Source organism: Gossypium arboreum, chromosome 6, assembly GCF_025698485.1.
Source record: "Gossypium arboreum isolate Shixiya-1 chromosome 6, ASM2569848v2, whole genome shotgun sequence".
Taxonomy (NCBI): domain Eukaryota; kingdom Viridiplantae; phylum Streptophyta; class Magnoliopsida; order Malvales; family Malvaceae; genus Gossypium; species Gossypium arboreum.
In genome coordinates, this window is record NC_069075.1 from 109,359,560 (window position 1) to 109,377,789 (window position 18,230).

At 32.1% G+C, this 18,230-nt stretch overlaps 1 protein-coding gene across 1 annotated transcript; it reads left to right on the forward strand.

Moving 5' to 3' along the window:
- Nucleotides 1–1,940: 1,940 nt before the first annotated feature.
- Nucleotides 1,941–9,411, forward strand: LOC108484125 (serine/threonine-protein kinase EDR1-like). The gene is made up of 13 exons (XM_017787795.2): nt 1,941–2,940; nt 4,014–4,454; nt 4,621–4,724; nt 5,010–6,055; nt 6,576–6,616; nt 7,012–7,080; nt 7,183–7,283; nt 7,611–7,689; nt 7,834–7,932; nt 8,049–8,117; nt 8,202–8,251; nt 8,334–8,510; nt 8,739–9,411. Exons 1-13 carry the CDS (start codon nt 2,560–2,562, stop codon nt 8,842–8,844), a joined length of 2,763 nt encoding a protein of 920 aa, XP_017643284.1. The 5' UTR covers nt 1,941–2,559; the 3' UTR covers nt 8,845–9,411.
- Nucleotides 9,412–18,230: the final 8,819 nt, after the last annotated feature.

Consider the following 18,230-nt stretch of genomic DNA (forward strand, 5'->3'; position numbering starts at 1 on the left):
GTCAGATGTTCTTACTCTCGAAAGATATATTAACATAATTTAAGGATTTCTACGGGTCAAGACATAAGTGAATAAATCGTTTAATTCAGATACATAATAAAAGGTAAAGTCTAGGTGAATTCTTTCCTGGTATTGTCTATCTCATTGGTAATCTTTGATTATTTGCGTTCTTAGATAAATTAGTTTAGTAATTTTAGATTAAAACACATCACCCTAATTTGTCGGCTAAATAATAGAAAAACAGTAATTACTAGTACTTTTAGTTCTCGTAGATACGATCTTCCCTACTCACCATAGTTATACTATTGTTCGATAGGTGTGTTTACCTTTGTCGTATTTATAGTTAGTTTCGTGACCATCAGAAAAATATCCAAAAATATTTAGATATATATTAAGATTAAATCTTACAATTATCTCATATAAATTCATTTAATCAATGCTTTATATCTATAAGAATTATGTTAAATAAATTTCAAAGCGAAAGAAACCAAAATAACTACAATGAAGTAAATAATATTTTATAGATAAAAATTTCTTTATAAAATATTCAAATTTAAACAAAACATTTGAATCAATTTAAGAGTGTGTCAACAATACATTGCTTTTAATTACTTTTGATAGCAAAAGCAAAGCTATTTCAAAGGTTTTTCCTATCCAAAACAATAAGCCAAATTAAGAAAATTAACTATATTAAATTAAGTTACACCTCAAATTATATTTTAGTCACTCATTTTTGAAATGTTACGTTTTATTTATTTATGTTATCGTTTTTTACGAAGTGGTCACTCTACCATTAAGCTTCGTTAGCTCCCTAACAGCAGTCCTACGTGGTAGTCCAAATTAAAATTATTTAATTAAAAATCTATTTTCATCTTAGCAACTGAATATCCAAGTTGATATTTAAAACTCATTTAGACTATCATAAGGAACTATCGTTAAAGAGGTAATAAAGTTTAACGGTAAAGTGACCACTTTATAATAAAACGATAACATAAGTGATTAAAACATAACATTTCAAACATAAGTGATTAAAATATAATATGAGATAAACAAAAGTGACTATTTTATAATTTACCCTTAAATCAAATATCATAGTTGGATACATGTGTGTTTGAATTCAATTAATTAAATAATTTATATATTCCAATCCATTAAATATTCTAAAGAGTGAATTTGTTATTTACATTGTATCATTGCGAATAGTAATTAGAATATCTAAATTTATTTGTATTAGATATTAGGATAAACTTCATTACAGGACACACAATTATGCTTAAGTTTCTTTTGTAGTCACTTAACTTTTAAAACTTTCAAAATAATCATTCAACTAATTAAATTTACTTATTTTAGTCTATTTTCATTAAGTTTGTGATAGAAGCAAACGGGTTAAATTGAAAAAATGCAATTGATTGGTCTCTAAAGTTTTTGTTCTCATATTTGACTTAATTAATTTAGTAACTTTGAAAATAAAATTTGTATTATTTAAAAACATTAAAATTTATATACTGTTGTAATAATAATAATAATTTATAGCGCCGCCCCTAAACGTAACCTAAAACAAAAATATGGGACCAAGCGTGGAGACACATGCCATTTTGTTTCCAAACTTGTTCTTCAAGTGAAGTCGCAATATTTACAAAGAACAGATTCCTTCTTAGAAACTTCTCAAACTCTCAAACCATAACTTCAACTTGGGTTTTTAAAATATATATTTGTTATTTTGGGTTGGCTAAGCCATCAACCGTTCATAGGTCAAAGGGTTGTTTATCGTAATAATTCTTCAACTTTCCTTTCACAAATAAATAAATAGATCATGTATGTAATTGATAGGTTGCACGAACGGATTGTTTCGTAAGTATATATATATATATATATATATATGCTTTTCACTTCTCAATTAAATATAGGTATTTCATTTATTGTACATGTGGTATCATTGTTATTTTATTAGTACTAATCTTATATTTTAGTTTAAATATGGATATGTTATATTTTAATTGTAAATAATAATATTTAAAATTTAGTCAACAATCTCTTGATTTGGTAGTCCCAAGAATATTATGTTATAAATATACGAATTTAGATTTAATCCCAGATAATTTCAATTTCTTTCTTCAATATATTTTAATCAACAATAAATTATATAAAAATAATTATTTTATGGGTGAGGATTTCAAGCTTTACATTTAGAATTGAAAGAGCAAGACATAAAAATGGAGGGAAAAGGTTATGTATAAATAGTACTATCAAGGGAAGAAGAAGTAGAATTAATTGATTAATTAATTATTAAATTTGAGAGTGTGTGTGTTGGAGGGAATGGGTGAGCGGTTAATTTAAAAGTCTTTTCAATTACGGGTAGCTTAGCGGAGAAGAGTACGCAGTTTAAGCGAATATGCTTTTAAACCAGTGGGCGTAGGTTAAGTCTGCAGATGGAATAATAGAAATAGAATAAGAAATTTAAAAAAAAAAAGAAACAATAACAAATTTTCAAAAAAGGAAAAAGAAAAAGAAATTTATAAAAGAAACGGAGAACGGGAAAAAAGTCGCCGTTGATGATCGATGCCGAAAATGAAGCATTTATTAAGGAAACTCCATATCGGCGGCGGTTTAAATGAGCACCAACGGTTGACGGAGATGCAGCCCGTGGTCAGCTCAAGTCCGAGTACGAATTCAACGGGACAAGAAACGGCGTCTTCCTTTTCTTCTTCTTCGGCGTCTTCTGTTGGTTCAGGTACATTGGGGAGAATCGGGGCCGTTGAATCGGCCGGGGGAGATCGGACGGCTGGTGACGAGGTGGATTTTAATTTATTGGAAGAAGAGTTTCAGATGCAGTTGGCTTTGGCGATCAGTGCCTCGGATCCCGAGACGGCTCATATCGACGCTGCTAAAAGATTTAGCGGAGCCGGCACTTTCGTGGAGTTACTCTCGCTTCGTTATTGGGTAATATATTCTTTCTTACTTTATATATTTAAAAACTTTATTATATCTTTCAGTTTTAGGTTATCGAAATTGCATTTCTTGTTTGAATTGGTTATGATATCTAAACGTGTTATATAATTTATGATTTTTTTTTCTTATGACATTTGTTTTCTTTTATTCATAAATTCTGATTGCATTTCATGTTTCCTTCTTATACAAATTGCTACTATGTTTATTTATTTATTTATTTGATTCCATTTTCATTTTCATTTGCATTTTAAACACGAGGAGTCCTCAACTGCGGATCACTTTTCCAGAATTCCTCTTTCCGGTAGTAATTTTGGATATCCTTAGCTTTCCACGTCATTTTCATTAGTCATTGATTGATTCTGATAAAAAAAAAACTTGTTAAAGCTTTCTTTTTTATTGTTTCTTTTGACAGATGCTTTTGGTTTGCATGTCGAAGCTCAATTAATCTTTCTACTTCTATTAATTGAAGTTTTGCTAAATGTAGCATGGTACATCCTTTCTGGTTTTTTATTGATTTTTCTCTGATAATTGCTCATCGTTCTACTACTTGAAGTTTTGCCGCTCACTAGCCTGCTACGGGTTGTGTCTCTATTATATGAAAATTTCCTTTATCTTATAGGCATGGCGGTTTGGGTTTTTTAATCTCTGCTATATAATGCCAGAGTCCTTTTTAAATATAGCTAATTGGTAAGCCTTTTTCCTTATGGTTTATTGCTATAAAGTAACTTTACATGTATGTTTCTTGTTCTATTAGCAGGGAGCATTAATTTTACCTTTCCTGTTAATACAATTATTTTTTTTTTCGTTCAATTATTAAGGTAGAATGTTTTTTAGTAACTGCGGATATGGATATGAATACTTGTATGAATACTACTTGATGTTAGCTTTTACCATTGATTTTTTTACTGAATTAATTAATTTTCCTCTGTTTGATTAGCTGTACTGGATGAAAGGATCCTGTTCATGTCTTCTGTGAAACAAGTGCCAGGACCCATTAGTTGATTTCTTTTTTTTTTTTTTTTTTTAAATGGAAAACTAATTCATATGTTATGTGTTATTCACAGAACTATAATGTTGTAAACTATGATGAAAAAATTGTGGATGGATTTTATGACGTGTATGGCATTGCCTCAACGCTTGGTCTGGAAGGGAAGATGCCATCTTTGGTTGATCTTCAAGCAGTATCAGTGTTAGAAAATGTTGATTATGAAGTAATTTTGGTTAACCGGTTGCTTGATCCTGAATTGCAAGAGCTTGAGAAAAGAGTGTACAACATACATGTGCAGTCCCAAGCTTTAGGCCATGGCCTGGTTTTGAGTGATTTAATTCAGAAAATCGCAGAAATAGTTGTTAACAGAATGGGTGGTCTGGTAGCTGATGCTGATGAAATGTTGAGAATGTGGACCTTGAGAAGTTATGAGTTACGGAGGTCTCTTAACGCTATCATTCTTCCATTGGGAAGACTTGATGTTGGACTTTCGCGCCACAGAGCACTGCTGTTTAAGGTTTTATATCATCCTATTTCCATAAAGTTAAAACTAGCTTATGACAGAAGTGTGTTTTCCTTTTAGCTAGTAAGAATATCCAGCCACTTTTTACCTTACATTATATTAAGGATAAATATGTCAGGACCTTTCTTTAAGGAAAAATGTTTCGTTCTTCTCCTTCTAGGTTCTAGCTGATAGAATTAATCTCCCATGCATGCTGGTCAAGGGGAGCTATTACACTGGTACAGATGATGGAGCTGTGAACTTGGTTAGAATCAACAATGGAAGGTAGATGTGAAGAACTTCTTTGATTTTGCTATCCATTGCATTTCTTGTGGTTCTTTTTCTTTAACCATTTCCTCAACATGGTGTCATACTAGTTAAAATATTTGCCCCGGTTCTTTAGTTGATATTTCCCCTTTTGTGCTAAATGCACGTAAGGTTTGATTTTATTTTCCTTTTCCAGTTCCATAATGTCTTCTTCTTTATGCAGTTTTTCCATCTAGTCAATGTGAAAACTTCAATTTTGTATTAGTACTAGTTTTGATGAGTTTAATTATCTGAAAAATGCAGTGAATATATCATAGATCTGATGGGTGCTCCTGGCACATTAATTCCTGCTGAAGTACCAAGCTGTCAGCTCTTAAAGTCTGCACTGGATGTAAGGGGCTTTGCTGGTCTTACTGATGCCTCTCAAGGTTCATGTTTGGTACTTGACAAAGAAATTGGAAATTTGGCAGTTTCAGCTGCTCTAGAAATGGGCATTAAAATTGGTGCCAAGAGGGCAGCAGAATTTGCCAGCAGTCAGACAAATGAAGATGGGAAGAACCTTGCCGGAAGAGCTGTTCCTGAGAGATTTGAACAGGAGTTTGGAAAGCTTCTTCCCTCAGCACCTAACTCTAGTGATAGCTTTTGTGACATTTATGAAAAACCTTCTTCAGTGCAAAAAAGAAAGGTTAAAAATGTTTCGAAGTATGTTATTAGTGCAGCAAAGGACCCAGAGTTTGCTCAGAAATTACATGCTGTTTTATCGGAGAGTGGTGCATCACCTCCTCCAGATTTGTTCATGGATATTAATTCACAGGATCCTGGTGAACAAAGTATACCTGAACAAGTAGTGAAAGGGACAATTGTAAATGCTGCTGCTAGCTGCAATTCAAATTTGTTGTCAAGCAATGAGCAATATCTTGTATCCAATGGAATGGAGGCTTTGGAAAATACTAATTCCAATATGAGACAAAAGCAAATGGCTAAGCACCAAAGGGAGTTAGAAACTAATGTCATAAAAACTAATGTTGCATCTGCTGCTTCAGTTGAGGGATTTCTTCTTGGTAATTCAGCTAATGATTGGATAAGAGTTCGTGATTCTTCCTTCTCTGCTAATGAGTTTTGCCAAAGACAGCCAGAAAATGTCTTGGCCATGGATGAGAAATTAGTTAATTGGACTTCTGGGGCTGGTTTAAATAAAGAATCTGCATTGGAATTGATCAAAACCACAGATAATGACTTGCATCTGGCTAGCAGTGGTCGAAGTGAGAAGATCTACCCTATGCTAAAAGAGGTTTCAGAATGGGAAATTCAATGGGAGAATCTTCAAATTGGTGAACGCATTGGCATTGGTAAGGTTTCACAACAGCCCAATTAAGTCTTTCATTTTTGCCTAAAAAAAAAGTCTTGTTCATTTTTATACTTCTGTGGTTCTGCTTTCCATTATTCTTCAGTCATGGGTAGCTTATTTCAACTGTTAATGTTACAGCTAGGAACGCAATTAAACGAATTCTGGCTAGGAAGTCCTGGTGTTATCGTTTTTATTGGCTGGACATATAGTATGAAAAGCTGAATCTAACCTGCAAAAGATCAATGAATCATTTGACAGTTCATCCTTCTCTATTGTCTCCACTTAACCTATCATTTTATTGTATCTCTGCCTAGAATGGCATTCAGTTCAGTACACTTTTAGAAGTCAATCCAGTCTCAAAGACTGGCACAATCCTCTTTAGATAGCTTACTTGGTTGAATTCTTTTTGATATTCGTGTTTAATTTGATCTACAGTCTTAGAATGTGGTACTGGCTTGATGATGAGTTGATTGTTCTCTACCAGTGCAAACTTTCTTAATAAGTGAACTCTCATCTTGCAGGATCATACGGTGAGGTCTACCGAGCAGATTGGAATGGCACTGTGAGTTACATTTACTAAATTTCATTTCATCTAACTTTTAGGAGTAGCATACTACTAGATGATATGGTTACCACAGTAATAGTGCTATTGCTACATGCCAAAGTTTGCCTAGGTTATTAATCTTTCACTGAGCAATGACATTGACATTGCTTATGCAAATTTTATAGTAGGAAAAAAGATTAGGTCACTGTGATTGAGTAGTTGTGGTAATGTATGGTGCTAACTTTTTAAAATCTCAAACATCTGCTGTAGCATGTCTACGAAGAGATCAGCATTAGTTTCTATTAAATAGTTCTTCTATTGATTGATAACAGTACATGGTTTGTTCCAACCCTCCCTTTAATGTCTTCTAATGGTATTTATGTCATTTTGTCTAATTATATTTTACTCTTCAGGAGGTTGCTGTGAAGAAATTTTTAGATCAAGACTTCTCTGGCGATGCATTGGTTCAATTTAAATGTGAAGTGAGCCCCCGGAAACTACCCATATATGTCTATTTCTTCTCATGTTTTTGAGCTCAACCTTCCTGTATATATAGATCATTTGTGTTTGATTACCCTGTGCAGGTTGAAATCATGTTAAGGCTGAGACATCCAAATGTTGTTCTTTTCATGGGAGCTGTAACTCGCTCTCCTCATTTCTCTATACTAACAGAGTTTCTCCCCAGGTTAATTCAATGCAAATAGTACTCTCTTTAGTCTTCAGCTTTCGATAATTTATTAAATGAACCTTGCTTGCATATTCTCTTTTTTTTGTTATGGGGTATTTAGTGGACATTTTAAACTTCATATTGGTTTCCCTCTTGTTTTAAAGGATGAATCCTGAAAATAAACTTTAATTCTTGAACTCTGTTCTGATCTGCATGTTGTGTATGTTTTGTCCTTTTTGAAAACTATTGTTGGTCTGGTTTCTGTCAAGAAATTGATTAATTTAAAACGACAAGGTTGGCCATCTTGTCTTACTTTCTTCTTGCTCCACCCTCATTGTTATGTAGAGGAAGTTTGTATAAGCTACTGCATCGATCCAATCCTCAACTTGATGAGAAAAGAAGAATGCGAATGGCTCTTGATGTGGTAGGAACCACAAGTGAATAAATTGTTATTATTGATTTGCTTAAGATCTTGCACTAACCTTTCTCCACTCTCCCTTTTCCTCTCTATCTTCTCCCAGCCCGATTAATTGTTTTTAATATAGTTAAGCTTTCTTATTGTTTGCAGGCAAAAGGAATGAATTATTTGCACACAAGCAATCCTACTATAGTGCATCGAGATTTGAAAACACCAAACCTCCTTGTTGACAAGAACTGGGTCGTAAAGGTGTTTATCGTAAAACAAATTTCTGTCCGAACATCTTGTTTTTGCTCGTATTTGTTTAGTTTTTGCTTAAAGATGCCTTTCTGATTCTCTTTTTCCAAATTTGCTTCTCTATTCAGGTTTGTGATTTTGGGTTGTCACGCATGAAGCATCATACTTTCCTATCCTCAAAGTCCACTGCTGGAACGGTACTTTACTAAAAGATTACCCTCGAAGTTGACTTTGTTTTTTGTCTTACTTTCATGAAGTAAAAGTTTTCTGTTCAACTGCAGCCTGAATGGATGGCACCAGAAATTTTAAGGAATGAGCCGGCCAATGAGAAGTAAGTCGCTTTTACATTGAAATAGCATGTTTTACTACATTTCTATTCTGTTTCTCAGACAAATAAACTGGCTTGGTTGCAGATGTGATGTGTACAGTTTCGGTGTGGTATTATGGGAATTGGTTACTTTACGCATTCCCTGGAAAGGTTTGAATCCAATGCAAGTTGTTGGAGCTGTTGGATTCCAAAATCGACGCTTAGAAATTCCTGAAGACATTGATCCGATGGTTGCACAGATTATTCGAGAATGTTGGCAAACGTGAGTTCTAGATGCTTATTTAAGTTGCATTTTTCTATATGACGAGAACAATAATAAAATTATTTCTTGGGCAATCATACAAGCATCTGAAAAAGTTGTCTTTTGCATAAGTTTAGTCATTGTTCGTCATTATCGTAATAGTTGCCAACAATGGCAATTCTGATGAGCTTGAATAACGGTCTTGTACATTGAAAAAATTGCTTTATTCCTTTTCATTTCTGTTTGCAGGGAGCCACATCTACGACCATCATTTGCACAGCTCATGTACCAACTGCGACGACTTCAGCGTCTGTATGTTGAAAGACTAAACTCGACAAATCAAATTATAGGATGATAAGGTACAGTAATTGATGTAATAAATACTTGGTTAGCTGTTTCCCGGGTCAAAGACCCTGACAGCCCAGAAAGGTTTGTTTTAAATGTGCAAAAGAAATTAGAGAGGGGGGGGGGGGTAAGTGTTGGCTCATTCGAAGTGGGAGATCAGCAGTTTCCCCAATCCTGAAATAGAGTGGAATCCTCTTTCAAGTAAAAGCAGTTGAGGATATACCACTTGAAATTTGTGTTTAGTATAATGCAATAGATGGCATTTATCAAAGTGTAAGAAAGTTCCCAAAAAGAAAAGAAAAAACAAAGAAAGAGCAAGCAAAAAAGAGGAGAAAAAAGTCTTATTGTTTGACCTTTTGAGGTCTTTGTTTTGGGTGAAGAAAATCCCAATCCATGGAATTGTTGTAAACATTGTGATCTCTATAGCTCATTGTGAAAAAAAAAAAGAAAAAGGAAAAAAAAAAAAAAGGAATTATATAAGGAATCTATAGGTGGGTATTGTATGCAAATTTTCCATTCTATATTAACCCTCATTTGCTTCAAATATAATAAATGTTATTTATTTATTTTTCTTCAATTGGGACATGACAATTTGTTGAGTCTGGAAATTACATAGAAAACTATTTTCTTTTCACCCTGAAAAATTACTCCACATGAAATTTCATTTTATCATGAAATTTCATTTTATAGGGTATGTTTGGATATCACATGATAATTGAATTATATTTCTCTAGATATGTTTGGTTAGCAAAATGTAATATATTGTAATCTTTTATGTCATGTTTTTGATAGTATAAATAATAATTATACAGTTATATAATTTATAATTTTTCAAAATATTAATTAAAACAAAAAATAACTGGTATGATGGAAATAATTTTAACTAACAAAAATTAAAATCAAATCAAATGTATTTATGTTGGTCTGTAAAAGTTATTGATAATACGATTCTTAATAAAAGTAAAAGAAAAATAAACATCATATGAAATTTTATTTGATTGTTTAGTGTATATTTATTGGGTTTTTCTTCTTTAATATTTAACATGGGTTTTTATCATTATTTGTCGGTCTTTAATAGGGCTCATTATCAATATTCTCTATTTTCATATACTATTCAAGTATGGATCATTTTAATTTCAACTATGATTCAATTTATGAAATATGTAATATGTTTGTACAATTTAACCTTTTTATGTTATACTAAGGTAGTGTTAATATGGAAAAAAAAATAGAATAGAAAATGTCTTCTCCAATGACATTTCAAAATCTTAAATGTCCCAAATAAAAAAAAAAATTCATGAGCTGTCTATGGTATTTGTGTTTGTACCATTCTCTTAAATGGTATCATACCTCAAGATATGGAGCAAGAATATCTTTTGTACTTGCATAATTAGCATCGACTTTATAATATTTGGCCTTGCAATTCAATTAACATGCAACTTTAATTATAAAACTTATATAAATTTAATTTAGAGAAGACTTAGGTTATACTAAATAAAAAAGAATATAAATTTTATAATATATTAAGTTTTATAAATTATCTAATAACATTAATAACACTTCTCATAAATAATATAATGTTTTATCATAATTTTAGAAGTTTATCTTTTATAAATAAGTTGTGATTAAAAAACTACAACATTTTTTATAAATAATTATATTACTTTTATATTGTATAGTATGGACACATAACTAAGTTATGTTTATACTTATTGACCACAAGTTTTATAAATAAATATATTATAATACTTTTATAATATGTAAATTAATTTTTATAATAAAACTTTTAGCCATAATTTTAGAAACTTTTTAAGATTTAAATAATATAATTTTTAAAATTAACTTTGAGTGTAATTACCTTGTAAATATTCCAATTCTCACCTAAGAATGGAAAGTATAATTGAGTGCTTTAATTACACCCAATTCGATGGGATCTATCAATTATAATGATTATCCAAACATGACATTCTTGTGTAATTACAAATAATTACACCCAAATCTAATTATTAGCTGGCTTTCCAAACACTACCTTAATTTTTTTGGGTTTTTTTACATTAATAATATAAAATAAATCAATATATATGAAAATAGGATAATATGAATAATATTTACGAGAATAGTCAAAATACACAGTAAAATACGGGTGCCGCCTAATTAATCGGTGGCACTACTTTATTTCTAATAAAAAAATTCATTTTTTTGGGTGCAGTTGGATCAATCGATGGCACCCGTATTTTGTATGGTAAATACGAGTTTTTTTTAGTATACAGGAAAAAAAGTAAATTATATATTTTTTATTTGGTGCCGCCGATGTGTCAAATGATACCCAAAAACTTAAAAAAAAATTCTTTTTTAAATGAAAAAAACTCTTATTTAATTTTTTTCCAGTATTAAAAATACTAACTCGTAACCAAATGGTCACTTCCGTCAAGCTGGTGCCGCCTAACAGCTTGACTACACCAATTTTCTTTTTTAAAAAATTAGCTGAAAAAAAAACTCATGTTTTTTTTATTTTTTTATAATATTAAAAACATGAGCTTGTAGTGATCATTTGGTCACAAATTCGTATTTTTAATACCAAAAAAAAATAAAAAGCGAGTTTTTTTTTCTACTCCAGCTAAAACAACTTAAAATAATAATTTTTTTATTATAAATGGGTTGGTTTGGTCCCCCAACCCCTACACATCAGTTTCAAAATATTCAATCTCTCTTCCTCCTTAAACACAGGTAAGTTTTCTTTCTTTCCTTCTTCACCTTTGTTTTTCTATTTAATTATTATTTGTTAATAGTAATATAATATTATTAAAGTATGTTATATTTTCTATTAAAAGTTATTATTTAATTTATTATCCCTGAAAATTAAATAAAAATAGTTAATTTTTTTAGTATAATTAATTATATTAATAGGTTTTTGTACAAATTAATTTGTATATTTTTTTTATATTACAAACATTTAAAATTTAGTTAAAATTTTAAATTTTCATAGTTTTTGTAGATATCGATATGAGTTTTCTAATTACTGCAGAAGATCACACAGTCAGAACGATCCATTTACCGGTAAGAGAATGTTCCAATGTTGTAGGTATGTTTTAGCATAATTGCAAGTGATTTTTTACTTAATTACACATTCTTAACTAATTTTGTATATGATTAGGGTCCGTACCGCATGTTGAGGCCGTATGACAATGGTCCTAACTACCGGCTGACGTACGGATTATACCCTACTTAGATGCTGCTGGATTTGGATTAGCGGCAGTAATCTGTGTGTTTGAGCTGAGGGCCGACTTAATATCAGCATTAGTTGAGCGGCAATGCCCAAAGACGTACACATTTCGTTTACCGTGTGGAGAACGTACCATCACATTGGAGGATGTGGCAATCCAATTAGGACTCCCCACGGACGGTGACGTGGTAACCTGTACAAGCGACATAGTAGATCCTGCTACTCTCTATTATCATTTGCTTGGACGCTCTCTAGGTGAAGGTACCGAAAAATTCACGAGTTTAAAATTTTCGTGGCTGAGGGCAAATTTTGAGACATTATCAGATTATGCGATCGAGATGGAGATGACCCAAGCTGTTCAGGCTTATATACTATAGCTTATAAGGGCAACTTATGCCGGATTCTAATAATAATAAAGTCTACTTGATGTATCTACCCTTACTTAGTTCATTGCAAGGTGCCTGTTCATACAGTTGGAGTTCGGTAGTACTAGCCATGCTATATCGTGAGCTTTTTCGGGCAACAAAGCACAGAACTGTCGATTTATGTGGCTACCTAATATTGCTACAATCTTGGGCACTATACAAAATGTTATTTCTGGCATCAGTAGGTCACTAAATACATGTGTTCCCACTTGTAAATAGGTTCATTGCAAGGTGCCTGTTCATACAGTTGGAGTTCAGTAGTACTAGCTATGCTATATCGTGAGCTTTGTCGGGCAACAAAGCACAGAACTGTCAATTTAGGTGGCTACCTAATATTGCTACAATCTTGGGCGCTATACAAAATGTTATTTCTGGCATCAGTAGGTCACTAAATACATGTGTTCCCACTTGTAAATAGGTTAAAAAAAAACTTGGGTTAAGCTTTTTTTCATGAAATGATTTTCTAACGAGTTTGGTTTATATTTTTAGATGGTATAGTTTTTCAAACATTGAGAAGTCGGAAACACTCATTATAAACCGACAGATGATCGAGAGATACGCCAAGGATGAGCTAATTTATTTTCAAAATTTTAAATTATATTAATGTCATGTAATTAGTTTAATTATTAAATCATGTTGCAGCTAGTATTATAATCATGTGTTTATTTTTGCAGTTCGTGTAGATGTCGTATATCGCACCGGACATTGCTTCCGTCATTTGTCCTTCGGCTAGAGCAGATGCAATCGTATGGTGTGTTAACGTACCAATTATAAATTTTCAAACAATGGAGTGGTATACTAGGGATCGGGTGCTTCGTCAATTCAGGTGTAGTCAACATATTTTGGACGCTCCTATACAATTGGGAAAAGATGTCCACGAAATTGACAAGAAGGTGAAACATGCAAAGAATTGAGCGTTAGAGCATCAACCGTATTTTGTGTTGTGGAACTCCCGATTGAAGAATGCCTAATTTAGTCTTATATTATCTTGATTTCACTCTCTCGAGGGACTACCAAGCGTATGATGATGCCACGACTCGAGTTTCCAATCGAAAGGGTGTGATCTTTTTCACTATCTGGTCCTTTGTCATCGATATTCTCTAGGATATCATCTAAATCGGGATCACTAAAATCTTCACCTTTGTGATCAGAACAATCATTATTATCAGATTCATCTTCACCAAGCGCATTGATTTCAATAACGACTAGATGTATCTATAACCCACCACCATATTGATTTGAACATCCAACATTAAGATCGATGTCAAAACCGTGCACAGATGACTTGGAAACCTCGTATGTTAGTCTTGTAACAGCCCGTTTTTAGGTCAAATCAGAACAGTGGTTTCGGGACCACAAATCTGAAGTCAAAATATTTATTTTGATATTTTAATAAGGTCTACAGTATGATAGATTAATTATGTGAAAGTTTCATAAAGAAATTTTACCGTTTTAATGATTAATTTGGTAAAAAGGACTAAATCGCATAAAGCATAAAATATGAGTTCTATAATTTAAAAGAACCAAATAGCTATAGAAATGAATTGAATGATACTTGCATGGTAATTATACCATTATTAGAATGGATGGACATATTTAGACATTGTTTAAATGATTTTATATATTTTATTTAATGTTAGTTTTGTAATTTAGTAAATTATGTTATATTAAGTAAAACAAAATAAAATTATGGTTTTATTCATCATCTTGAATGAAATTAAAGAGGAGAAAACAGCCATAGTTAGGTTTTACATTCGGCCAAGCTTGAATTCTTGATTAAGGTACGATTTTGACTCGGTTTTTAATGATTTCTACGTTTTTGAGCTCGTTGCAGCTTAATCTAGCTAGCCCGTACCTTCGTTTTTGAAACTATTATATATTCTAAATGATGCCATTGTTTAATGCTTGGTTGTTTAGATGATTAATGTTAGTTTTGGAAGGTTTGATGTTAGATTAATAGTTTTTGTAAAATGATTTTTGACAAAAATGTCAAAAAGGGGTTAAATTAAAAAATGTGTAAAATTCATAGATGAAGTGTAAAATAAATGTAAAATATGTACTAATAAGGACTCATTGAAATTCAGCTACCATGGGTATTGGCTTTATTTTGTAATTTTGTATTTTTATGTGTTAAGGACTAAATTGCAAAGTAGTCAAAAGTCTAGGGTAAATTTATAATTTAGCTAAAATGAATGTTTTAGGCTAAATTGAATTGAATGAAAGTTTGAATGAGTTAATTTGATATTATATAGATCAAGATAAACAAATACTGGAACTAGATTAGGGAAAAAAGAATGGTTGGCGAATAGACAATAGTTTTCATCTGAGCAACTCAAGGTAAGTTCGTATAATTAGAAACGAACTTTTCTATACTTGTAATTATTGAAATGAATGTGTATAATTGAAATATTTAAAGTATAAATGTTTTATTGATATATTGTATTTGTTATTGAGCCTCATTTGAACTGTATAGAGTCATTAGATACGAGTGACATGTTACTGGGATTACCGTTTTGGTCGAGCTACTGCATTTGTTGTGGACTCACCACAGCTTGTATGAGCTTACCGATATATCAGCTCGTAAGAGCTTACTATTTTCAGTTCATTGGAGCTTACCGTTTCAGCTCGTATGAGCTTACTGTTCAGCTCGATAGAGCTTACCGTTTCAGCTCGTTAGAGCTTACTGTATTATATGGGCTTACTAAGCTATAAAGCTTACTCTGTTTCTTTTTCTATGTTTTATAGAGGTTCGTTAGCTCAATCGTTCCGGACAAGTCGGAGTTGCACATCACACTATCAAATTTCCGATTGGTACTTTTGAACTTGTGGATATGTAAATATGGCATGTATAGGCTAGTTTAAGAGATGATAGTTATGTTGTTTAATATCATGATGTTGGTATGTTTTTTTGTATAAGTTAAGCCATGAGATTTGGCTTATTTTGTACTATGTTTTGGTTGAATTAAGTGTTTAATTATGGTATGTTTTGGCAAGGTTTTAATGGAATGAAATTGTACAAGTGTAGTCCCAATATGTGGTTGTTCAATGAATGGATTATGCATGATGTCAAATAGGTATTTGGAGATGTAAATGGTAAGTTTTGATATGGGTTATAATGTGTACTGAAATGATCATTTTGGTTGTTTATTAAGCTATAAAAATGTGGTCAATTATGTTCGTAAATGGTTGTATTTATAGGGTGGCAAAATGGCTTTGCAAATAGCCTATTTTTGTCCACACGGGCGTGTGTCTCAACCGTGTGTGACACACGGTCATGTTGCACGGCTGTGTGTCCTCTGGTTTGGAAATGAAATTGAAGTCAGTATGCTCCACACGATCTCACACACGGGAGTGTGACTGGCAGTGTGGTACAAGTCAGTATACCCCCTAAATGACACACGGCCTAGCACACGGGCATGTGACTTGGCCGTGTTGCATAAGTCAGTATACCTTACAGTTTTGGCATAGCCTGATACAAGGGCTTGTATGACCATTTCGAAGGGCATACGGGGTAGACACACGGGCGTGTGGTTGGCCGTGTGACCTAAGTCAGTAACCTCTCCAGTTTTCACACAGCCTGACACACAGGCGTGTCCTCGGCTGTGTGACACAAGTCAGTATGTATACCCTATTTTCACACGGTCTAAGACACGGGCGTGTCTATTAGTTGTGTAAGACACACAGCCTACTCACACGGGCGTGTGATACTTGAAATGTCAAAATTTTTCTAAGTTTCCAAAGTTTTAATATGTTACCAATTTAGTCCCGAATGCATGATTTAAACTTTGTATGCTTGTTTTAAGTACATAGTGAATGTGAATGAATGATATTGACTGAGAATAGATGTTTTCAGATATATGATTGTTCTGAACTGAGTTACAAATCCGATAATGCCTCTTAACCTATTCCAGTGACGGTTACGGGTTAGGGTTGTTACAAGTCTTCAACTCTATATTGTTGACTTAACTGTGTTACAATTTCAATAGGCTCTGCATCTTCTAACTCAGCAAATAACTGAATCGGTTCAGTGTTCAATCTTCCTAGAGGGCAATATAATGCGACTATTGTCTCAACATCGTCATCGCCTAGAAGTTTCATCTCTATAAATTTGATAGGATTTTATGAAACTAGAAATTTGTAGATCAGTTTTGTCATCCTCCTTCCACAATGCCAGGAAATGTTTTCACTGACCTTCTCTTTCATATCACCGGCGGACACATTCATATTGAATTTCTTCCGATTTTTTGACGAGTTTTAAAAATACAACCAACAATTGTTTCTAAAATAATACCATCGAAATGAATTGATGCAAAAAATTGATTCTCCATCTTATTTTTAAACTGCAAAAATATAACAATAAAAACTTAATAAATTAAAAATAAAAAATAATAATTAAACCATAGAAAAGAAAATAATTTTCATATAAAAAATTAAAATGCCAAGAACTTTTTTGAAGAAACTTAATTAATGGGGAGTAGAACAGCTTAAAAACTTCACTACAATTGAATAGGAGAAGAAGAGCTTAAAAGCTTCACTACAATTGTATGCGGGTTGGGGACCAAACCAACCCCCTTTTATAATAATAAAAAATTATTATTTTAATTTTTTTAGCTAAATTTGAAAAAAATCTCGTGTTTTAATTTTTTTCTGGTATTAAAAACACAAACTTGTGATCGAATGGTCACTTCCTTGTTAGCCGTCAGGCTGGTGTAGCCAAGCTATAAGGCAGCTGGTATTAAAAATGGGCCTAAAATTTTGTCTGGGCTCGGCCCAACTCGGCCCATGCGCACTTTTAGCTGTAAGCAGCACCAACCTGACCACTGACACGGAAGTGACCATTCGGTCACAAGTTTGTGCTTTTAATACTGGGAAAAAAATTAAAACACGAGTTTTTTTCCAGCTAATTTTTTTTTTTAAAACTGGTGCAGCTAAGCTATCAGGCGGCACCAGACTGACGGAAATGATCATTCAGTTACAAGTTTGTGCTTTTAATATCGGAAAAAAAATTAAAACACGAGTTTCTTTTCAGCTAAAGTTTTTGGGTGCCGCCTGACACATCGGCAATACCAAATAAAAAATAATTTTTTTTTCTTTTTCCCATATACTAAAAAAACTCGTATTTACCATACAAAATACGGGTGCCGCCGATTGATCAGGCTACACCCCAAAAAATGATTGTTTTATTAGAAATAAAGTGGTGCGGCCTATTGGTCAGGCGGCACCCGTATTTTACTATGTATTTTGTCTATTCTTGTAAATATTATTCCTGTTATCCTATTTTTGTATATATTGATTTATTTTATATTATTCATGTAAAAATCCTTATTTTTATATTAAAAATTTGAAAATTAAATCATCTTACTTTATTTATTTGAAAATATTAGTTCTAAGTGTTGTCATTTTAATATTTTTCATCGTAATTTATTATTAATACATTCATACAAAATTTATCGATTATTGGATTAATTTTTTAAAAATATTATTTTAAAACTTCCACATTAAGTTTAAAATTTTTATTTTTAAGGAATAAATATCAAAACTATACATGAATTATGGTTTAATGTGTAGTTGTATACATGAACTTTGATTTTGTGTAATTTTACACATAAAATTTTTATTTAATCCAATTCTTGTAAATTGTTAACACAATTATTGATATAACATTATTTTATGTTTATATATTGCATGCATAAATAATTAAATTTATTCAATATAAAATAAATTAAAGTATTTTTTAAATGTATATGA